Genomic DNA, 24,966 nt, shown 5'->3' with positions numbered 1-24,966 from the left:
CTTAATTGCAAAGAATGGTAAATGTTTATTTTTCTAAGTGTTCAAGAATGTGGATCCCCCTCCTAGGACATGGATGACCCCTTATATAGGGGAGGGGGTCGGTGCTTCTCGCTTTAGGAGACGCGACCAACACGGAGCCACCTCAACCGTCCCCTTGAATTTTAAAGGTAGTTGAAGTCTGATTTTCATGATAATATCGAGTTATTTTCGTGGGTTGACAACTATCTTTGAGCCTTTCATGGGATTTGAACATTTGAAAGAGTTACTGATGACGAGGGTCTCTTATAGGTGTGACATGGTCGTCAACTGCCTTCGGGGATGAAGCCCATACTTGGGGGCAACACCCCCGAGACCCAACTTGAGGGGGTGGACAACCGTCATCGTTGGGTGATCCCCCGAGACCGAACTTGAGGGGGGTGACAACCATCATCATTTGGTGACCACTCATAACCCAACTTGAGGGGATGACAGCCGTCATCGTTGGATGACCCCCCGGGGTCCAACTTGAGGGGGTGACAACTGTCATCGTTTGGTGATCCCACACGACCCAACTTGAAGGGAGTGACAATCGTCATCATTGGGTGACTCCCCGAGACCTAACTTGAGGGGGGTGACAACCGTCATCGTTGGGTGACCCCCCAGGACCCAACTTGAGGGGGTGACAATTGTCATCTCGGGGTGAACCCCCAAGACCCCTTGTCCGTTGTCAGTAGTTATGGTGTAATGTGGATGTCCCCATATACCTTTAAGAATGTCATTATATCTATGGTAAAATACATGACTTGTACCATGAGGGTGTAGGGGTATACCCCTAGACTAACCCTTCATGGTTGACGGTCATCCCAAAGGTCATAACTTTACATATTCTTCATTAATTTAGTCCTGATATTTTTGTGTCACGTGTTGCTACTCTTGACACGTCATCGTCGTAAAAATTTAGGAAAACAATATGCATGCTTACATGTTTAGCGTACATGTTTTATAGTTGCCTGTTAGATTACATCTCAGTAAGAGCGATATTAGCGTACATAGAGCTGCACTGAATATCGATAAATATATGTTAGGCAAATTCTAAAGCCATTAGTTCAACATATCAATGCAAGTGGTATTGATGTACATAGAGTTGCGCATTGGATACTGATGGATATATGCTAGGATTTGTCGTACGAACGTTCTAAACTTAGTACGCATTCAACGCGGGATAAAATTGTAATTTGGTGTGTGAGCGCCTTGTTATGACTTAGTTATATGTTTATGATTATACTTTCCTTACTGAGTTTTTTGACTTACAGATATTATTTGCATGTGCAGGTAAGAGCCAGGACTAAATCGAAGCGTTTCTAGAGCTTGATGAAGATTATACATATCAAGACAGTTAGACCTAAAGTGTTTGGGTTTTTGGGATAGTTTAGGTTCACATTTTGTTAGTCGCTGAGCGACAGCTTTTATTTAAAAAATATTTTGAAAATAGTGGTAAACTTTTAATAAGATCCTGAAGTTATGTAAATTATGTTTATTTATTAAAGTTTAAGTTTATTTAAAAAGTTTAAATTAATCACACTTTGTAATAAATCTTTTGATGAGTAAAGGCCTGCATAGTAATTAGAAAATACTGTGGTGTGTTACAAATTAGATATCCAACCGTTTGTAATTAGATTTGATTGGATTGGTGTAAAGTAATTTGATTGGTTTCGATGTGGTCGACAACTAGTTGGATCTAGTATGGATCGTTCATGGACGATAATTGGGGGCGACTTTCTTAGGGTTCCCTCTTCTACATGGTTCTCTACTTGTGTTGGCAAAACAAAAAATCGTAACTAGTGAGCACACTATTAGAAATAGTCTCACATTATTAATATATAGAAAGATAATACCATATATAATATGCATGAGCTAGTCTTTTCATTACTAATTAGTTTTAAGATGGAACTCTCTGCACCTTATCATACACTTACTTTCATCTTAAATTCTATAATGGTATCAAGCAATTAAAAGTTTATGATACCTCCGCCTTTGACTTCTATTTGGAACCTTTCGATCAATGTGTGCCAAAACTTGGTGTTGGGGGTCCTGACCTCTTTCAAAAAAATCCAAAATTTTCTCGATGTGTATACTCACAAGTTTCTCGATTTAACTTTATGGGATTCTTTCAAAATGTCACATTCGGTTGTATCGTGAACTCTTAAAAGTTGTTCATTATACCCATACTTTCAAGTTCAAACGTGGAGAGATTGTATTAGAAAATCTCACACTGAAAATACATGTGAAACATCATAGCTTGATATAGGGATTGAGTTACTCTACTTAGCACCAATTAATTTTAAATTGGAACATCAATCACTCACACTTCACTATGCACACCTTGTCCATAGTTCAAAGAAGGTTTATAGAGAGATAAGTTTCTAAAGTGAGATTTCGGCCATCATTTTTCAACAATGGCCAAAAAAGGAAAACCAAAGGAACTTGCATCGACCAGCGTCTTGCATTCAAATAATGCATGAAATTTATGTCCAAACTGATCGTATCTAATTAATTATCCCCTCTGAATTTTAGAGTAATGCACACAGACAAAACCAATTATACCATTATTGACGTCTATGTGAGAGAACAATCAATCAGAAATGGAACACAATATTGCGGTCCACAATATATATTTATTCTATTTTAAAATGATTATATAACAAAATTTTTAGTTTAATGATATTTTTAATTTTTTATGTTAATTATAACAAAATATACTATTACTTTATAGAATATTTTTTTTATTAATTTTATAATATTATTATATATATATTTAAAAATAAAAATTTTTGTAGATATTTTATATAAAAAAATTTAATTTAAATTTAAAATAAATATTTTTAACTTTATTGATTATCAACTTTAAATTAAAATAAAAAAAAATTATGTAGATATTTTATATACAGAAATTTTAATTTAAATTTAAAATATTTAAAATATTTTTAATTTTATTAGTTTAAATTTGAAGTAAAATGAGACAATTCCATTCAATCAGACACACAACGATTCACCACGATATCTCACTTGTCGTAATAGCTAAAAAAAAAAAATTTAAAGATCAACATCTCAAACTCTGTTTCAAAAATTAGATAAAAATACATTATCTAATTAAATAAAACTTAACATTACCAAATTGAATTTATTTAAAAGAAAAATTAATTATAAGTATGATATATATTCAACTTAGTATATATATATATATATGGGTGCACTCTTAATGGGTATGACCCATGAATGGGTAAAATTAGAAAATTTTGAGTTTTTATGCTTAATTTTTCTATCTAATTAAAAAATCTCTCATTTTTATATCATATGGGCTGAGATTGTTCTATTGGTAAAAACAAATTTGAAAAAAAAAGTTTTTTAGCAAGAAAAATAAGAAAAGAAAAAGTTGAGTTTGAGTTAAATATTTTTGTATGAACATAATTTTGATATAGTGTGAAAAGAGATATTTTTTGATATTTTTTTTTATTTAAGTAGTTAAATTAAGCATATAAATTCAAATTTGTGATTTCATTATTCGTTGTTAGATTAAAATTCCATAGTTTGATATTTTTAATTAATATTTATAGTTAAATTTGTTAGTAACCATTCATGCATAATACCCATTAAAAAATGTTCCATATCTATTCTATATAAAGTATGCCTATATAACTGAAATTCTTGGTTTATGAGAAATTTATGGGTGACTTTTTATTTTTATTTAATAAAATAATAAAATATTATTTATATATAATAAAATAATAATAAAACAAATTCTATTAATATTTGAATTGATATTTAGCAATCCATTTTATTTATATTATTTAGAATAATTTATTGTCGTTCAAGATCACAATGAACAGAAAAAATGGCAAAAACACAAATGTAGTTCAAAATCATAGTAAACTAAGAAAGAATGAAAAGAGATTATTAAGCATTAAATATTCTCAGTAAACACACTCAAAGAATCGCATTGAGATAGGAAAAAAAAAAGAATACCAATTGTGATATATATAAATAAATAAAAGCGAAGAATATTATATAATTATTTATATTCTAACAGAATATGACAGAATTCTTAGTTTATGAGAAATTGACTTTTTATTTATATTAAAAATAAAATGATTTATTAATAAAAATAAAATGGTTTATTAATTTTGAAAATACAATTTTAAAAATTAAAAAGTAAAAAGAAAACCAAACCAAACAGATTTTTTAAAACTACCAACCAATCAAAAATTTTCGTGTGGACTCATCTTTTAAATTTTTAGAAACATAAAACTTTTTTAAATTTTAAACTAATCAAGCATTTGTATATATGTACAGTTTGATAATAGATATATATGGGGTGGATTTTTAAATAAATTTAATTTTGTAGGTGAAAAAAATGACAAAATTGGTTGTAAATCACAAAGAAATAATTGAGGTTGAAAGGATGAGTAGGGAACCGAATATAAAATAAAATGATTTATTAATAAAAATAAAATGGTTTATGAGAAATTCATGATTTAAAATATTTAATTTGATATCTTAATTATTAATAAACAATACCATAAATATACATCTACGATCATATAAGAATTTTATTCTAAAACTATACGATCATAGTTTAAGTGGTCAAGGTCCAAAGAAAAATAATAATTTCTTATAATCTGAAATCAAGACACGAAAAATAGAAACTAATTGAATAGGACTCTATTCAATTGAGGTGTCGACCATGCATGGTAAGTAAAAAGCTATATATTAAATTTTATGCCATGATACAATTAAAAATTAAATAAGAATTTACTACTATTTATATATTATATATATATTGCTAAAGATGCAAAAGTATTGCATTTATATATCCCACGATGTTTCAAAAATACTTGAAAAGTTCATCTTGAATTAATTATTAATATGTAATAAAAAATATTAGTTATTATACTATTACTTCAAACAAATGAAAGTTCTAGCGGTGCTTCTACTTTCTAATCATAAACCTCAATTTTGGGTTCTTTAACCAACTGCCACACACAACTTACTTACTCTGAATTTATAACCATTTACAATTTTTTAACACTCAAAAAGTTACTGAGTTTGTTTTCTATAGCTCTACTTATTAAGGTAGAAAAATATTTTTAGATTGACTCCATTCTGTTTATTAAATTAATTATTTTCAAGTTGACACATTAACTTAAAAATGACACAATAATAACCTACTACAAAGTATACACTTATATTCATTCTATTTATTGAGAATCAAAACTTTAATCTTCTTCACTAGATTAGCCAGAGACACATAATATTTGGACATAAACACAGGACACAATATTATAACTCAAACTCAAAAACACTTAGTCGAAACTTGAATGAATAATGTCACTCTTTTAAGTTTTAAGACTGTATATGACTAGGCAATTTTATTTATTGTATTATTATTCCTGCTACATAGTTGATCATTTTTAGATTTTTGATGTGAAATTTCGTATTGTGAGCTTTTTAGAGTTTCTTATAGACTTCAATGAGTAATAGATTTATATACTTATACCTGGAATAAATTTTCATAATGTTGTTTGGTGGATTCCTATTTTGTTATTAGGTAACATAATATTATTATTCGTTAGGTCTGTCACAATTATTATTAAGTGAGAATGAATCAATTTAAAAATCTTTTACTATATTGAAAGGTGAGATTGATTTTAATATGAGCTTAGTTATATTTAATTTTATTTTGTATATCTATTGTTTTATTTGAAAACAGGTGAATAAATGACTACACTATATACAACAATTAAGGACATCACTCCAACTACAGAAAGTTGGAAGAATAAAATAAGAGTGTTAGAAAAATTTGAAAAGCGGACAAATAAGAGTTCACCACTCAAATATCAAAAGCTTAATGTTAGCAGACAAAAAAGTATACAATCAATTAATTTACTGTTGAAATTGTCAATACTCTACTAATAAATGCTATATTTTTCTGAATTTTGCTTGTACTCGCGTTGCAATAAATTATTATTTCATAAATATTTTTTTTCTTTAAAAATGAACACAGGGTAATGATGTTGAACCTAATAACTAATAATATTTTTTTTAATTTTTAATTGTATCACTTTTTAATAACGTAGAAAAAAACTAGCATAAAATTTAGTATACGTGCCTCGCACGTAACTTTTTACTAGTATATATATATATAATAGGCTTCTTTCCTTGCCTTGGTAAGAATGAGATTGTAAATTGAATATATATGGGCATAAATGTTTGAAATGGCCAAATAATCACATTCAAAACTCCTCACAACATTATCTACTTTGGATCTAGCACTAGACACGGGGTAAGTTGAAATATATCTATTTTTTTCATCAATTAATCAAAAACAGTTTTATTTTAAATTCAATTAAAATGTGTCCACTTTTATAACTCCATTACCGATTATACCCTCACACCTATACAAGTTAGAGTTAAATGGAGAGTCAGAGTATCTTTAGATGATAGGATCACAATTAATAGAGTTGTTGAAAAAAGAGTAGAAATGAAAAATATAGAAAGAAAAAGTAAAAATTATACACAACAATTTAAAAGAGGCATACCATCTAATTTCCTCACTAGACACAGGTCGGTTTGCTTTCGCTTGTCTCTATCCACATTCACTGCAACTTTAATGTGATAATCAACTTACACTAAAGCCCAATAGACAAATAGTAAAAAGGGGGCAAATGAAGAATATAAACAATAGTAAATATGAGATAAGTATTATTGTATAATTTGTATGGTAAGAATAAAAAATAGCTTCGGAACATAAATCAAAGAAGTATCTAAGAAGTTTGTCAGGGGCTTAAGTAAGCTTTTGTTTAGGTTTGAAGCTGTACAACTGGCTGAGCGTTGGATCTCTGTTCTTTGACGAAAAAAGCAAATAAAATATTTGAGGATGTTAAATTTTTGAATCTAGTAGATGGTAAATAATAATTTATGTATAGACATCACGAGAAGCTAAAATAGTCAGACTATCTACACCTAGCTAGAACAAAGTTAAGCTACTAAATAATACTATTAACGTTCGTTTGGTACGCGGTATTACATTGTATTGTATTGTATAATATTGTATTAAATTGTATTTTATGCAATACTTTTATATAAAACTATATGTACTTATAATTTTTATAGACACTTAAATATATAATATTTTAATATACATTAAAATTTAACATAGTATTATATAAAAATATGATATATATAATTTAATTCAATATAATACAATCAAAAGCGGAGCCAGAATTGAATTGTAAAGGGGGCCAATAGCGCGAGCAACATGTACAATGACAAGACTTCATATATAGTTATTTTAATGACCAAGGTTCTTTTTAGATGATGCTAAATATTTATGAGTGATCTAATATAACTCACTTAGATTAATTTAAAATTTTATAAATATTTTTACACTAGAACAAAATACATGAATCAAATAATTCAGTAGTTAATAAGACTCATAAGAGTAATTCATTAACAAGTATTGACTAGAAAATATTTTATATTATTTCAATGTTTAAAATAAATGATTAAATTGATGGTGGGAGCATACTTAAAGATAGTCAGTGGCTAACAATGTGAATAATGTTAAACAAAAGAAAAATAAAAAATTAAACCGTAAGTAAATTATATATATAAGTAAATTAATAATAAGAAATACTTAATTTATATATGCATTTTTGTATAAATATTTTATTTATTTAGTATAGTAGACCCACAATTATATTTATTTTCTTTTTTATAAATACTAGTGTGGCTTTACGTGCTCCGCACGTAAATAACATATAAGATGTAAATATTAACATTATAATAATTTACTTCATAATAATTTAAGGTTGCAAAAATTTGTAATGATGCAACATGATTCATTTCAAGTTGTAATGGAACTCAAAAGATTGTTGAAGTGTTCCTAAGTTGTGGCCTATTTATTTACATATTCATTCCATCCAGTAGTGATGGAGCTTTCAAAAGTGGAAGCCTATGATATAGTGTTCCAACAAGTGGCCTATTTACATATATATTCCATCATGGAACTTTCAAAATAATTTTCAAAAGAGTAACAAAAGAGCAATTCTATCACACCCAAACTTTTCACTTCTGATCTTCATTAGAAGCCTTGTGGTTGTTTCCGTCTTCGTTATTAGTTTCATGTTTCTTCTCCTCATCGTCAGCTGTGACTTTGTGTTTCTTTTCAGGAAGAATCACAAGTGGAGTTGGATTAGGATGGGAAGTTGAAGCATTAGAGATTAATTCTTCATTTGAGAGTGGAGTTGTATTAAGGAACGAAGTGATGTTGAATTTCCATCCTTCAGTGGAGTCCTGTTTGACTGCCTTAATGTAAGCTAGTATCTCTTTGTTGTCATGTAGTTCGGGAAGTTCGTTAGGAATGCTATCACTTGCCTATAAAATAACAATTTAATTTATTATTAAGAGAATGTTTAAAAGAATAAGCTGATTATTTTATCTTAAGTAAAAAGATATTTGTGGATTGAGTGAGAAAACCTTAATTTTGGTATTCATCAGGGTTGTTGCATTACATGAGAACAATGTTTCTGCAATTTCCCCAAATACAGTTGCTGTAATCCAAGCTGATGAATCAGTAAGTTCAACATCTATTCTGCATCTGCAAGACATGAGTGTTAGTAAAAATATAATTTGAAAAGGAAAAAAAACTTGAGAAAATGCCTAAGTCATCTAATTACCTAGGGACTGCTTTGAGATCATTGTTTTTGCAATATAGACAGTGAAAAGTTTCCCCATATTCAGATCCAGTAATTCTGTTACAAAGGGGACATGCCATATACCAAAATGGTTGGCCATAATTTGTGACTTTAGCAATTGCTTTGACCCAGAAAGTTGTTTGCTGAAATGGGAGATTACATTGTAATGTTATCTAATTGAGAAAATAATAAAAAAAACAAAATAAAAATGATAAAAAAGGAGAAGTTAAAAGGAGTTTACCATGTTTAACATGTCATTTATCTTGCTTATATCAGTAATTTGATCAGAAGAAGGAGGTGAAAGATTTGTTGCAGGAAGAAGATATGCTTTTTGAGTGATCCTCTCATTGAGGATGCAGTTGTTTCGAGTTATCCTAATTTTTGAAACATTAAAAAACATACATTAGTAAGGTAATAGTGATTATATGAAAGCATTAGGAAGCATATGATAGATTTATATCTTACCAGGCACGAAGATCTTTAGCAACTTCCAACTGAGGTTCAATTAAAAAGCAGCTTGAGTTTTTTGTGGATATTGACATGCCTACAAGATTAAATTTGTTTTAGAATAATTTGGTATGAATTTTTTTTAAAAAAAAAAGTAATAATTATTTGATTACCATTGTAGCAAACCACTTTGAGTCGTGTTCCAATCATAATTGGTTTCTTATGAATGATGTTTGAGATTGCAGCACATTCGTTGTCAACAAAATTATTCCACATTGTAAGTGTAGCTATGTTAAACCTACAAAGTAAATAATAAAATTTAATAAAGTAATATATTAATATTATATAATAAAAAGAAATCTGAAATAACTTACTCATTATCCACAAGAACAAGTTCTTGGATTGTAGCTTCTCCATGACGATTGTGTATTTGACGTTTAGGACGAATGTCTATGACAGCAGCAATCAAATCTAAGAAGAACCAAAATTATAATTAGTAGAAGTATGTAATATTGTGAAAAAGGGATCTAAGTGTGGAAACTTACTAATTTCTTTAGATGGAAGATCAATATACTGTTGTATATTACTAAGAGGCACAAAGTTGTAAGTAGACATCAACAGATCATCATAATTTTCTTGGAGCTCTTTAATTTTAGTTTTTCCAGTTATGACCCATTGGAGATCTCCATATTTTTTGTAATCCAATTTGCAATCTTTGACATTAGCATTAGAAATTGCGTATGCTTTTGTCATGTGCAATGTCTGATGCAAGGCTTGAATATCAGCTTGATAAATAGTTGCTTCGATATGGTTTCCCTGCAAACATTATATATAATATAGGTCAATATTAATAGGCAGTAAGTAAAATGAAAATATATTAATTGGTTTTTACCTGTGGATCAATTAGAAGCAAATTCTGATATTTGACAGAGTTTCTGGATTGGCGTGGAGGAGTTTTTTCAACTACAATTACTTTGGCTGTCCAATTAGTTTGACCTCTTGTGATATGAGGTATTAGTTGGTATTTCAAGTCATTGCTCTGTGGCCTAAATTTTGAAAAGAGTTAAAATATTATATAATTAAAATAATTATTATGAGATGAGAACAAAAAAACATGCAGAGCAAATATAGTTATACAAATTCTTAAAACTATTATGACATGGCCTAAATTTACTTGTCTAAAGTTATTAGCGTGTGAACCTTGTCGTAAAGGTGTTCTATACACTACAAATGGAGGAAAGATCAGATGCATACAAAGTAAGAAATTAAAATATAATACTAAAAGAGATATATAAGATATGAATGAAATAATAATAATAAAAGTTATTACTTAGCAACCTGTGAGAAATTTTTAAAAGGGTATATAATTTTTGTAATTTTTATATCTTGTTAAAAGTGATAAACTAAATAAGAAAAAAGAAAATACCCCCAAATAATCAAGGTTGGAATCTATAAACTAAAACAGACAAGTATTGTAAATATTTAAATGGTGAAACTGATAAGCCCCGAGATCTTCGGATCAAGAACACAATAAAACGGTAGCCAAACAGTAGCAAAACAGTAGGAATTGTATATTAAATGTATTGAGAAACCAATTACAAAAGATAGGAGCCCTTAGGCTCCTTTGGTGCAATTAGAGTATTTACTCAAAACATTGCATAACCACCAATCCTCCTAAGTATTCTATATATACTATTGTAATCTCACTCAAACACTCCCCTTAATACAATGACCCAATTACCCTTTTATTTAATATATGTTAGAACACCACACTAATCCTAGGTCCTAACATTACCGGCCGCCCAAGTTTCACCTTGTCCTCAAGGTGATTGATGAATTCACTCAAATCTAGAGCCCTATGTTGTATGCGACCTCTGTCAAAGAACCAAGTTAGTAATGTGGTATTTTGACGTGTCCTCGATGCACCCTTGGTTGGTTGGAGTCGTGTTTGGCGCCCTCTATCAAAAACCCAATACTTGAATGGCACTAGTAAAGCACCAAGGTTAAACTTCTCATCCACCAAAGGTATTTTATTTTTGCCTCCAATAACATGACAACCTTCACCATTTATGAGCAAAAAAGTCACTTTCAAGTGTTCTTTCCCATCTCTTGTCTCATGATTGTGAATGTAACATTTTGGGTAGGACATCCAAAGTTGCACCCCTTTAAAAATAAAATGGCCCATTTCTTTGTTTAATTGGGCCATGACCACAACTTGGTCAAAGCCATATAAACTTTGGAATGACTGGGCCCAAGATGGAGTAAGTAAATTAAATTGACCCATTGTGTTAATTTTGCTCTTGTGGGCCAAAGCTGAAGTACATCTTAAGGAATTGGGCTTGGGCCTTACTTGGTAGGGTTTGAATGCAAAATAGCTCCTCCCCACCATCAGCCTCTTGGCCAGCCGTCTCTCATGTGCGACTGCACCTCGGAAAGTTGTCTTCAACCTCTGAATCTCCGGCGAAGCTTCCAGCGTCCACGCCTCCGTCTTCTCCGACTCCGGCGACGACTTCCGTGGTGGATTCGGTTTCGTCACTGCCCACGACGTGATCGATCTTGGGATCGGCAATGAAATCCCTTCCAACGCCGCCCCCAGCAGATCGTCTTCCTCTGCCGCTCGCACTAACGGCGTCTTCGCCTTCTCTTCCTCGTCCGACACCACCTCCCACAAAGCCTTCTTCTCCGGCAATGGCACCAGGGGCGCGATCTCCGTCGACGCACCCCCTTGAACTTCTGCCTTGTAGACCTTCTCAGATGTCGTTCGTTGCCGAGGTGCGAGCGCATTCCATGGAACAACTTCCCGATCCAGCACCGTCTTCAACACAGCCTTCTTCTCAGGCGATATTTTCAGCTGCTGTGTTTTCTCCGTTTCTTCATGAAATAGTGGTGCAGCGGTGATAGTTTCTCTGAAGCTATCAAGTCTAGCGAACGCTCGTTGGTGTTCCCTTATGGCCATGTCCATTTCTTCACCCTTGAACCTTCGATGGTAAACTGAACCATCGTCCGTGAATTGGGCACGGAATCTGCGAAGCAGTAGGCATTTCAATTCATTCCACGTTTGAAAAGGATGTCTACGATTTTCCCAGCAGAACCAACTCAGCGCTTCTCCTCCGAGACTATGAATTGCAGCCTCTAATTTTTCTGCTGGTGTCAACTGCTGCAAACTGAAGTGCCATTCAGCCGTGTACGCCCATTCATCGGGATCATCTCCGATGTCGAACAGCGGCAATTCAGTTTTCGAGGCTCGAAACTCAGATCGCATCCCCGCGACATCCAAGTTTCTTCTGTTGAACTCCCCTGGACCGATCACCACAGATTCGAGTTTATCACCGATTCTGTTTCTCACAGTTTCCGCCTCTATCGACTTCAATCCAATCACTCTTGATTCCATTTTTGCAGTCACCGGCGATCACCAAGAACTTCGGCTCTGATACCAATTGATAAGCCCCGAGATCTTCGGATCAAGAACACAATAAAACAGTAGCCAAACAGTAGCAAAACAGTAGGAATTGTATATTAAATGTATTGAGAAACCAATTACAAAAGATAGGAGCCCTTAGGCTCCTTTGGTGCAATTAGAGTATTTACTCAAAACATTGCATAACCACCAATCCTCCTAAGTATTCTATATATACTATTGTAATCTCACTCAAACACTCCCCTTAATACAATGACCCAATTACCCTTTTATTTAATATATGTTAGAACACCACACTAATCCTAGGTCCTAACAGAAACTAAACAAAGATGAAAGATTAGGTCTTTAAGTGTTCAAGCATCAATTCATCAATAAAAATAGAAAAATACTCAAAACTACAATAAAGTGAACTATACCATCTTTAATGCCTTGCCTTTCATTCATAATTCATCTCATTTAAAATACTATATGAATGGATTAGTAAAGAATTTAACTTACATTGTCGTCATCTTGATGTAGCTTAGATGAAAGTTTGTTGATTTTAATAGTGTCTAGAAGTGTGGAGTTCTTTTTTTTTTTCTTTTTACCTAAGCAAATGAGAAATTTGGATTAAGCAGTAGTATTTATATGTATATGTGTTATTTAAAAACAAAAAAAAAACCATATTATTTGTCATTTGAATATGCTATAAGTACATGCATGTTGCCAAGTTTTAGTTTATAATAGTTTTGTAATTACATGCTGGCTGACAAGTGTATATTTTGTAATACATGTAAATTGCCAAATGTCAATTTAAGAAAGAGAGAGAGAGAGAGAGATAAAGTGTAGTGAGCATTTAATTTTTTCATTAATTTAATTAGATATTATGTGTAAATAAATTGATCTTTAAGAATAGTACAAAAATGATCACTCACTTGTCTTGGAATGTAGTCATTTAGGATGATGGGAAGCCCCCTAATCAAGGCCTCAGCAATTGTACCAGGTCCAGCCTATGAAAAACAATAATAAAATGATCAGAAATGTTCATGACAATATATTTATCTACATATATATATTACCCTATGCAGAGTGTCTTTCTAAGTAGGTCACCTTTGTTATTATGCAATCACAAGCTCCCATGCATTTCTCCATTTGGTTTTCGAAACCTCTAATCTAAAAAAGGGTGACAAAGAAATATTACTGTTTTGGAGTTTAATCTCAGTTATGGTAAGAAAAAATAAAAAGCTAAGTACAGTCAACTACTCACCTTGACTGAAATCTTTCATTCTTCAGATTCAAGTCTGGATAGAAGTGTTTTATTTCGGCCACATATGATAATTAACTGTAATCCAGATTATAATTCCCTTCCATTTAAGTGTCAAGGATCAAACTAAGTCTAAACAAACGGAAAAAGAAGACTGTTAGGCCCTAGGATTAGTATGGTGTGCTAGCATATATTAAATAAAAAGGGTATATGGGTCTTTGTGTGGAAGGGTAGTCTTAAAGGAGAAAATATCAATCTTCTAAAAAGAAAAGGTATGCAATGTATTGAGTAATGTTTTCTCTTACATTCAATATCAATCTTCTATAATTTTCCTACTGTTTGGCTAATAATTTGCTACTGTTGCTATTGTAGTTGCTACTGGTTGACTACTGTGTTATTCATTTTGATGAGCTTTTACTTGGTTCTTACCAAAGATATACTAATAGAAGTGATTAAACAAATCCAAAACAGAAAGCTTAAGAAAAAAATCCTGACAGCCATCCCCAAAAATGAAGAACAAATTTCGGCCAAAACAAATAAATTAAGAGCTGTATTATTTAAGCTAAAACTAAAACCCACCAAGACTATATGCTTAAAACATTTCAAAAAAAAAAAAAGAAAAGAAAAAGAATCCACCTCCAGCCAAAGGAAGTTTCAAACATCAACAACTTACTGCACAGGGAAATCGATACGAAAATAAAAGGAAATTAAATAGAACAATAATAAATCACAAATAGATAGTCCGAGCTAAACAAGCTGTCAAGCAAGAATCTAGATTTCGCAGTTTACATCATAACAATGAAACGTTAAAGCTGAAATATTGGAACTAATTTGCTGAGCAACTAAAATCCAATGCATCTCACATTTCCTCCATTCATCAGTAATTGAACGCAGTAGAGAGAGCGAGAACTTACCTGAGATTGAAAGATACGGTACAGGTAACAAAGTAGAAGCTAAGGATTTGGGCAGCTTCTTTGTGATAAAGTGATTCACGAAGAGCCATTGCAGTCTTCTTTACAGGTCCCATTCCTTCACCACCTCCCATTACCAAAACAGCAGGCAAGTCAGGATCCATTTCGAGTTCTTGTCTCAATTGATCCTGGACCAAAAGGAACAAAACTTTTAGATAAGAACATTCATAACAGAAAGCTAGAGACATAAAAAAGTGAAATTTTAGCCATCCACCTTGGAAAGAACTGCTCTAGCAAAAGATGGCCGGATTGGCATCAAATAAAGTTGTTCCAACTCGAATTTGGGTAACATTGATATTGTATGTTGGACTGCCAGAAAGAAAAAAAGAATATTACAAAAATAACAATGCAATGGAAATCTTCTACTATGCCAAAATTTAATATTCCAACTTAAATAGTTATCACCATCAAGTACAAGAGAATTTACCACTTACTGTGATGGGTTCAAATTAAATGGGGTCTCTTGCTGATCGAGACTGCCCTTGTCACCAAAACTAATTCTTCCAACCCCATCTTGTCCAAAACACATGGAAAAAGAATTTGCTATAAACCCTTCCCTGGATAAAATGCTAGGTACTGATATCTTCTCCATTTCAAGCCCAAATAAACCATTGGGAGCTGCAACATCAAGGAATGAACCGCTTTGAACCTCTCCACAACTGCATATAATTCATGATACATAATCATCTACAGACGTTTAAATTGTGAAATGAACAATACCAATCAAGTTTAACAAAAATTTCATTTATAACAAATAAACAAGATGAAATGGAACTCACCCGAAAGTGACGTATGCCTCAACAAGTTCCTGATATTTATCTTCCCTTTTCAAGTGCAGGACATCCTCTATCAATACTCCAGAAGAAGACGTTTCTCCTGAGACATAAGAGACCATGTAAGGGCAACTGCCTAATTCAAGGCAACGATTCCGACGGCCACATATAGTATTGTTGCAAGTAACCTTTTTGCTTGTTGAAGAGCCATGGCGCTCTGCATCAACTCGGCCTCCAATCCGTCTGCAAATGAAGAAAGCAATTAAAGGAAAAAACAAACAAAAGTTATAGAATGAAGAAAGCAATTAAAGGAAAAAACAAACAAAAGCTATAGAATGAAGAAAATCCCTCAAATAAATGGTATATTTGGGGCGAAGAGTGAAAGATTAAAATCGATTGGAATTCGTTAAAACTTTTTATTTCAATATTTTATATTGTGTTTAGAAGGACAAACCTGTTGATCCGATTGGGAGTAGTGTTTCTCTACCCTATTTCTTGATGTGGGTGGCGATGGTGGTGGTCGTGTAAACAGTACCCCTAAACTCCCCATCGTTGGCGGTGTGGAAGCACTGATCGTGGTCTTTTTAGGAAGAAGAGGGTTTTGGAGGAGTGGAAATCCAATCTAGGGCATATAATTAAGGGAGAAGAAAATTAATACAATATTATTCCCTTGAAAGGAAAAAAATAAATAAAAAATTATAATAAGAAAGCTAATAAAGTTTTATAATTTATTACCATACATAAATAATTACCGGATAGCTATTGTGTAGGAAAACAATCACTTGAAAAAGAATCACTTAAAGTGGTATTATCTACAAGTGATAAAATTTCATTATATACAATATTTTTTGTGTAAGGAATGGTAGAATTATCATTGGAAGAATTTTTTATAAGAATCTTAATGGAGTTAGATGTTTTTGCTCTAGATAATGCCACATATAGTTGTCCATGTGAGAAAACTGGCTCAGGAAGATATAATCCTACAAAATCTAATGTTTGTCCTTGTGCTTTATTTATAGTCATCGCAAAACATGGACGAACGGGAAATTGTGTTCTCTTAAAAGAAAATGGATTTTTGTTATTTTCGAGTGGTATAAAAGGAATTCTAGGTAAAAATACTCGTTTACCAATATACTCTCCTGTTGCAATTTCTGCATCAATGACATTTTTTTCAAATCTACGACAAATTAATCTTGTTCCATTACAAAGTCCTTCGGTAGGATTAAGATTACGTAGTAATATAATTGGACAATTAATTTTTAAAGTTAGTTCATGAGGTGGTATACCATTTGGTGTTAAAGTATTAAGAAAATCTTCTTGTAAATTTTTTTCTGTTGTATCTAAAACTTCATCATAACTGTAATATTTCATCATATCACCAGGAAAACGTCCAATTAATAAATTATTAATTTGATCGACGTAATCATTTTTTGGAGTTAAAATAACATGGTTAATAATTAAATATAATTTATCTTTATAAGCATCTAAATTTGGAAAAACAATATCAATCAATTTGTTTAAAGAGATAGTATCATCTTCATAAGGTATAATCATGTTATGTGGAAGTTGAATTCTATTAGAAGAATCAATTTTTTCCTCACCATTTCCGATCCTAAGCAAATATTTAGAAAATGCAGGATCCAATCTTGCTCTCATATTTTGAATTAACTTAATTTTTGTAAATAATGTCCATAAATATGAATTTACTAAACTTGCATTGATGATATCTTTTTTTCTTCCTTTAGGAACAACAGGTAGAACTTGACGAAAATCACCACCAAATACAACAACTTTTCCACCAAATGGTAAATTACACTCAGTTACATCTTGTAACATTCTATCTAAAGCTTCGATTGTTTGTCTATGCATCATTGGAGCTTCATCCCATATGATTAATTTTGTAATTTGTAGCAAGTTGGCTAACGCTGATTGCTTACTAATACTACATGTAATATTATTGTGTAATTGAAGTGGAATTTTAAATCTAGAATGAGCAGTCCGACCACCAGGTAATATACTGGCTGCAACTCCAGAAGATGCTGTTGCAAGAGCAATTAATTTTTTTGACCTTATTTTAGCTAGTAAAGCACGGTACAAATAAGTTTTTCCAGTTCCACCAGGGCCATCAATAAAAAACATCCCTCCATTATTTGTAAAAACTCGTTCTAAAATGAGATTAAATGCATATTTTTGTTCTTCGTTCAAATTATGTATAGATGCAAGGTCATCATTTGTGACAATTATACTCATTTCTTCGTGAATTGCATTATTTATTAATTCTTGTTCTTCTAAATTAACATTGTAGCAAACCAAATGATAATCATTTATATGTTTTCCACTTTGTTCTAGAATTAAGTTAATGTGTTTTAAAGCTCTTACTTCTGCATCAGCTAATAATATGCCATCTTGAATAAAATCTTCACACATAAAACTTTTATATTTTTCCCATAGTTCTTTTGGATTGTTAGGACTACAAAATATTAAAAGTGTGGCAAATAAACGACGTAATGCAAATGGCATTTTGTATAAGGATGCTTCTTCTAAGCATAAATCACAATAGTTATCTCCTTCTAATAGTCCATGTAATAAAGCAGATTCACGAAATGAAGATACGTGAATATGATTTACATTTTTCAAATCAGCAAATGATGTGGGTCCTCTAATGTGATTTAATAATATGCGTAAATAATAGCGTTCACCTTCCATTGGATTTGCTGTGACAATTCTCCCGATCACTTTTTGTTTCTTTCTTTCAGTCCAAATTTTAAATTGTTTATTCCAAACAAAGTGTTCAGGAAACTCTTTATACAATAATGTCTTAGCTTTTTTATTAGTAGCATTCATTTTAAAGAATTCAGTTAACATTGTTCTAGTTAAAAATTCACAGGTAATTACTTTAGTAAGATTATCTGATTTATTATATGTAATTAATTGACTATCTTCAAGATGTAATTGTAATGGAAGTACTGATGGATATATTTCACTCAAAGTAAATCCAAATATTCTCCATGTTGCTTCAGGTGGAGAAATCCACCTAGCAGACTGAAATTGTTGAATCTCATCAATATCATTTGGAGCATTATCACTATTTACAGAAAAGCTTATTCGATCATGACCTTTGTATACATATTTATATAAATATTTTACGGCTTTAATAGTAGAACAAATTTCAACATTAATATGACAATCAAATTTACATAGCAAATATGAATTATATGGGATTACCCATCCATTATCTAGGTAATGTCCGCGAATTTTGACTTTTTTATTGTTATTTCGTCGCTTATATTTAGGATAAGAATCTTCACCGTGATAAGTTTCTGGACAATAAGGTTTTGGATAATGACTTCTACATTTTCCATGCTTTTGCATGCAAACATTTGTAGGGTTAAAAATGCCACAAGGACCATGGATCATGTGCTTTAGAACAAGTGAGTATAAATATGGCTGCTCATTTTCATTAGGAATCTCAGCTGATACAATCCTATCAAAATCTTCTGGGTTAACAATTTTTGACATTGGCTTTAAAATAATTAGAAAATGTGCATGTGGGAGGCCTCTTTTTTGGAATTCCACAACATACACGTATGCAGCCACTACTCCAAATATTTGTCTTTTAAATAAATCAATTTTTAATTCTTCTAATTTTGCTCTAAAAATACGTGCTAATAAATCGGGCCTATTTTGTGCCTTATCATTATCACTTAATTCTTGTTTTATTTCTGCCCAATTAGGATTGCATGTTACTGTTAGAAAGATGTCAGGTTTTCCAAATCTTTGTACTAATGTCATTGCATCCATGTATCGTTTTCGCATATCTCTAGGTCCACCAATAAAAGATGCTGGTAAAATAATTCTTCGACCAATTTTGAAACCTCTACTTTCTCCTAAGTCTATACTATCAATAATTCCTTGATAAAGCTCAGCACGAATTTCTACTTGTTTATTTTTAATGAAATCTAGTCTTGATGTTTCAATTTTTACGTACATATCAACTACATATTGTTGTAATAAACGACCGCCATGTAATAGTATTGACTTTTGTAAGGATCGAATTTGTAATTTATAGCAATAATATTCACGACAAGAGATACAATTTCTCTTCTTCCTCGCTTCTTGAGCTAAAATAATATAAAAATATTTTAATCAACATATTATAATTACTTAAAACCCATAACTGAAAATTAAAATAAAAGGGAAGAAAAAATAATAATTACTAATGTAATTACCTCTTTCTTCACAAATTAACAATTCAGATGGCGAATGAATTTGGCTAAAATCAATTAGTTTCTCATTAGAACAACAGGCTTGATTTCGTTTAGCAATCTTTTGAATACCTTTGTGCCAACCACTGTCCCCATAAGGGAACAATAAAGGGTATTGTAAAGGATCGTAACAGGCAAAATAATAGTTAATCTTATGAATTTGACCATTATGACAAAAAACATTTATATCACGAGTAATACATTCTGCAGATGGATCATCATCAACCCATACTGCTGCAACTTGAGATGCCGAAGGAGTATTATATACTCTTTGATCAAGTCCTGGATCGGATCTTATTTTGATTTGGTGATTTTCTAACTTAGAAACATACCTCAGGTTTCGAAAAAACTGGGAGTATGGATTTATGTTAAGTATATCAATTATTTTGCTTAGGGTGGATAATGATAGTTTATCTGAAAAGTTGAATCGATTTTCTAATTCATGTTCTGTATCATAGAAATATAACTGAAGGTATTTAGGATGGTTATCTGGTGGAACTAATTGATTGATGTAATGATAAATCTGACCCTGGACTCTAAAAGTGTAAATTCCTTTATTACTTCTACATAAATCTTTATCATATTTTACACCAAATGAAGTGAATGCAAAATTACTATTATATGTTCGTACATAAGTTCTAAAATTTTGTGATTCATCTGAATTTGAAGTAAATAATTCATATAAATTATTAGGAGTCCCATTAATTTTTAACACAATTTCTCCATCAGAACAACAAAATCCTTTACTTTCATATTGAAACTTTTTTGCACCACAATATTTGCACAATGTCGACAATGTTAAAAGATGAGTTTCCATAGGTAAGTCATGTAGATTAATTTTTTTTCTAATGTTACTGTTCCTAATAATTGAGGCTAAACTTGTATTAGAATTATTGTTACATACACTTGTAACAGTATCTTCACCTATGATCAAAAGTACACAAATAAGTATACATGTAACCATTATTTGTTTGTCAACTCTAACAAAAAAAATATTTATACCTGTATAATTTGGCAGACAACTTAACATTGAAGTGGATCCTACAAAAATACACATATTTATTAAGGGGTATATGTATAGTAAAACAATAACTTAATAAACTTTAAATATATTTAGAATTAGTATTATACCTATCTCAAAAGTACTGAATTTAGATAGTTGACTCTTCCCTATTCTACTATTAAAAATTCCTGTAAAGACAAAAAGAAATCAAAATAATAAATATTAACTTATATATAGAAACAACTAATTAACATAGAAATGTTTAGTTGACTTCAAATTAGTTATAGCATACTCATACCATAATCAGGAGTACCCTGTGCTTGGCATGCTGAATCAGTTGTTTCTCTAATAACAATTCCATGGTTTCTAACATAATTGTCACATGTATTTGTTTTATTTCCATCTCTTTTCTCAGCCATGTTTCCCTTTTTTATTGCATACAGTTCTCTTCTACGCTTGTTCCTCTTTTCTTTTTCTTCCACACTCCAATCTTTATAAGATCTTTTATTTTTTACGATTTGTGGCTCTTGTTGTACTTCAAGTTTCTTTGACCAACCCACAGAACGACTATACTTATCCATTAGTTATATACCTTTACTCTTGCATATGTGGAACTGAGAGTAATAAAGTAAACTATATGTAAATTCCTAAAATATCATTTAGTTGTGTATTTAATTAGACCTTAAAATTAGTATGGGGTACAAAAGTGCAGATAAAAAGAGGTATGACTAATTATATCGAGAAGAAATTGAGTACAGAATAGGATAGTATGAATAGGTGAATAAGGGAATAGAGTGGGTATGTAAGAATTAAGAGATTGTTCTCCACATTATGGAGAAAGGCTAGGCCATGGAAAGTACTTTGTAGTGAAAATAGTAATTCAAAAATTTTAACCTCAATTTTTCAAATATGTTAAAACTATTACAGTTCATTTACATAAAGATTTATTTGAATTATACATATAGACATAAAAATAATTATATAAAGATTTAGTTGAATTAAGATTGCAAGTGCAATCATATAATTTAGAAAAAAATATGGACAATTATACTCATTTCTGGAATAATCTATAAAAATATTCTTCGTGAATTAAGGCAAGGTCACAAATGATACTCATTATACTGAGTATATTTAATGAGTATAAATATTTTAGCATATACTCATTCCAGAATCAATATATTAATATTTAATAAATATTTAATGAGTATATTTTTTTTTAGCAGTATAATTCCCAATTCCAGTATGTAGTATGTATTTAATTAACATTCAGCCAAAAAAAAAAAAAAAAATTAAGAATTAAGGCTCCTGGCCTCAACTCAAAAGCTATAACATTCATTTCTTTTAGGCCAAAATCAAATGTTGACATAGATTAAAAAACCCTAAACTAACAATGAGGGGAATAAATGCCGCAATTTCTTAGTTCTACCAAAACCTAATTCCTAATTCCCAATTCCAGATAATCATAAAACCAAAGCAACACAGAATGAATAAAAGTTAGGGATTTTACATAAAAGATAAAAACGAACCTGGGCTTTATCGGCGAGTTGAACAACGAGTCGGCCAACGGGGAGAAGGGATTCGTAGGTGTAGTTATAATTGATGCACTCGGATCGCATGTAGCGGGAGAGAACCCGACCGTCAGCAGTGAGACCGGCAATGGCGAAGCAAAAATACAGGAGACCAGCGCATAAAGGGGAAGGGAAGAAAGTGAAAGAGATAGAGAGAGATCAAGCTAAATATGAATAAATTGAAGAAAAGATAAAAAAAATTATCTACCACACCTGGCATTAAAGAGTTGACCCGTGGAGCAAAACTAAAGCATTTTTTCTAGAAATTATCACACTTGTTGACAGCTGTTACCTTAGTTATAGCTCAATGAGGGCTATATTTGTAAATTGACTATCAAAAGCCCAAAAAATTATTCTCCTTTTTATAAAGGTTTATAGATACAATATAAGATAGTCTATAACTATCTATGGATTGAATATACAATAGTGCTTCAGTTATAAATTTTGATTTTGACTTTTCAACTCACTTTATATTTGCTTCAATACATTAGAAAAAACAATAGTCATTATTGTTGAGAATCATGGGTTTCCATCTCAAAACCAATTGGTAATGGAAGGAGTAGATCATTCATCTTATCTATTCTATTATCTTTCCACACATTGGCAATGTGAGACTCTCTAACATCCCCCCTCAAGATGGTAGCTATTTTACTTGCTCACCATCTTGGACAACTTGATCATAAGCGGCTCTTTTTTAGCTTACTATCCCTGATCACAAGTGGCTCTTTTTACTCTACTTTTCGGATTGGTATTTTTGAATTTTTGGTGGTTCTTTTTTATTTTTGGCTCACTATATCTCCGAATCACAAGTGGCTTTTTTTGACTTTGGCTCTTGGATCAATTTTTTTTGGATTTTTGGTGGCTTTTTTTTTTCGGCTCTACTTCGATCAGTTTACTTTTTGGGGTTGGATAGTCGCTAGAGATTTTTTTTTTTGTTTGTTTTGCTCTGATACCATGTTTAGAATCATGGGGTTACATCTCAAAACCAATTGGCAATGGGAGGAGTAGACCATTCATCTTATCTATTTTATTATCTTTCCACACATTGGCAATGTGGGACTCTCTAACATTCCCCCTCAAGATGGTAGCTATTTTACTTGCTCACCATCTTGGACAACTCGATCATAAGCGGCTCTTTTTTAGCTTACTATCCCTGATCACAAGTGGCTCTTTTTGCTCTACTTTTCGGATTGGTATTTTTGAATTTTTGGTGGCTCTTTTTTATTTTTGGCTCACTATATCCCCGAATCACAAGTGGCTTTTTTTGACTTTGGCTCTTGGATCAATTTTTTTTTTTTTTTTAATTTTTGGCGGCTCTTTTTTTTTCCGGCTCTACTTCGATCAGTTTATTTTTTGGGGTTGGATAGTCGCTAGAGATTTTTTTTTTGGTTTGTTTTGCTCTGATACCATGTTGAGAATCATGGGGTTCCATCTCAAAACCAATTGGCAATGGGAGGAGTAGCTCATTCCTCTTATCTATTCTATTATCTTTCCACACATTGGCAATGTGGGACTCTAACAATTATCTATCATATATATGCATATGTTAATTATAATAGAGTAAAATTGAGGAGTCAGGGCCACCCAAAATTCACTACTACGTCCACCCTAATACAATACAGTATAATCTAATAAGGGATATTTTCATAAATATTCAAAATGTAGCAAATACTTTACAAAAATATTACAATATTTTTTTAATAATTTTATAAATTTAAATATTTTTCATACAAAAATACAGATAATTATTTTTATTTTGTTTTTACACCAATAATATATTTTATTATTTGTGTGTTACTTTCATATTACTTTATATTAAAAATATATATAATTCTTATTTTAGACACTATATAAAAATCTATAAATTATTGACCTGCTTTGAAAAGTTCACCAGAAAACTGTTTTGATCCATCAACAAGAGAAAGAAAGAAAGCCTTTTTCACAACTAATAAGATCACACATTTTATGATGGAGAATCTTAAAAAAAAAAAATTAAAATATAGTTCATGAGATGTTTTAAATTTTTTTAAAATTTATTATTCATATTTTATATTTATAAAATAATATATTTATTAGTCTAATATATTTTATTAATTATTAAAGATTTTATTTTTTTTTTATAAAAGGATATATGTAAATATTAATATTATATATTTAAAATAAATAAAATATTTTAATTATTTTTTAAAAAAAATTAGTAATATATTTTTAAAAAATTGATATATTGTATAATATAAAAGTTTGATATAAAATATAAAAAAGGAAAATTTTAGTGATATATTTAGATGAATAAAATAAAGAATGATAAGATTGCTCTTATTAACTTATATAGGGAAACTGGTCATTAGTAATGGTTAATGAAAAAGAAAAAGAAAAGCATTGTGTTGCTACGTGGGTGGATTCATTATGCTTCTTTTTTTTTATTTATTTTTTTTATGTATAATTAAACGAGAAAATTACAAGTATTTTTTAACTTTCTTTGAAAAAAAATGGTAGTTTTATCTTTGCTAACTTTTTATGGGTTTAAGTAATTTTTTGTTATTTTA

At 30.9% G+C, this 24,966-nt stretch overlaps 3 protein-coding genes across 8 annotated transcripts; all 3 read right to left on the bottom strand.

The window, feature by feature from the left end:
* Positions 1–7,912: 7,912 nt before the first annotated feature.
* LOC115705169 (replication protein A 70 kDa DNA-binding subunit B-like) lies at positions 7,913–16,152 on the bottom strand. 4 transcript variants are annotated; one of them, XM_061110778.1, is made up of 18 exons: positions 16,039–16,148; positions 15,773–15,827; positions 15,591–15,687; positions 15,239–15,470; positions 15,026–15,120; positions 13,844–14,939; positions 13,687–13,749; positions 13,512–13,586; positions 13,096–13,184; positions 10,072–10,225; positions 9,725–9,995; positions 9,554–9,650; positions 9,353–9,477; positions 9,198–9,276; positions 8,974–9,106; positions 8,715–8,875; positions 8,515–8,635; positions 7,914–8,412 (listed from the first exon to the last, which is right to left on the bottom strand). In XM_061110778.1, the coding sequence occupies exons 9-18, from the start codon at positions 13,104–13,106 to the stop codon at positions 8,104–8,106; spliced, it is 1,461 nt and encodes a 486-aa protein (XP_060966761.1). In that variant the 5' UTR covers positions 13,107–13,184; positions 13,512–13,586; positions 13,687–13,749; positions 13,844–14,939; positions 15,026–15,120; positions 15,239–15,470; positions 15,591–15,687; positions 15,773–15,827; positions 16,039–16,148; the 3' UTR covers positions 7,914–8,103. The 4 variants fall into 4 exon arrangements, with proteins under 4 accessions (XP_060966762.1, XP_060966761.1, XP_060966759.1 ...); XM_061110779.1 differs by having other exon boundaries at positions 7,913–8,412; positions 9,554–9,629; positions 15,591–15,827; positions 16,039–16,152; XM_061110776.1 differs by having other exon boundaries at positions 15,246–15,470; positions 15,591–15,827; positions 16,039–16,151.
* On the bottom strand, positions 13,556–19,103 carry LOC115712693 (uncharacterized). Its single transcript, XM_061109542.1, has 7 exons — positions 17,292–19,103; positions 16,704–16,735; positions 15,591–15,827; positions 15,246–15,470; positions 15,087–15,120; positions 14,755–14,939; positions 13,556–13,586 (listed from the first exon to the last, which is right to left on the bottom strand). The coding sequence occupies exons 1-7, from the start codon at positions 19,101–19,103 to the stop codon at positions 13,556–13,558; spliced, it is 2,556 nt and encodes an 851-aa protein (XP_060965525.1).
* Positions 19,104–19,744: 641 nt separating this feature from the next.
* On the bottom strand, positions 19,745–22,764 carry LOC133035082 (uncharacterized). 3 transcript variants are annotated; one of them, XM_061110774.1, is made up of 5 exons: positions 22,379–22,695; positions 21,151–21,466; positions 20,981–21,040; positions 20,852–20,890; positions 19,745–20,773 (listed from the first exon to the last, which is right to left on the bottom strand). In XM_061110774.1, exons 2-5 carry the CDS (start codon positions 21,431–21,433, stop codon positions 19,749–19,751), a joined length of 1,407 nt encoding a protein of 468 aa, XP_060966757.1. In that variant the 5' UTR covers positions 21,434–21,466; positions 22,379–22,695; the 3' UTR covers positions 19,745–19,748. The 3 variants fall into 3 exon arrangements, with proteins under 3 accessions (XP_060966757.1, XP_060966756.1, XP_060966758.1); XM_061110773.1 differs by having other exon boundaries at positions 19,745–20,890; positions 22,379–22,764; XM_061110775.1 differs by lacking the exon at positions 21,151–21,466 and having other exon boundaries at positions 19,745–20,890.
* Between the last annotated feature and the right edge of the window lie 2,202 nt (positions 22,765–24,966).

The sequence above is a fragment of the Cannabis sativa genome, chromosome 2 (genome assembly GCF_029168945.1).
Source record: "Cannabis sativa cultivar Pink pepper isolate KNU-18-1 chromosome 2, ASM2916894v1, whole genome shotgun sequence".
NCBI lineage: Eukaryota > Viridiplantae > Streptophyta > Magnoliopsida > Rosales > Cannabaceae > Cannabis > Cannabis sativa.
This window is presented reverse-complemented; position numbering and strand designations above follow the sequence as displayed.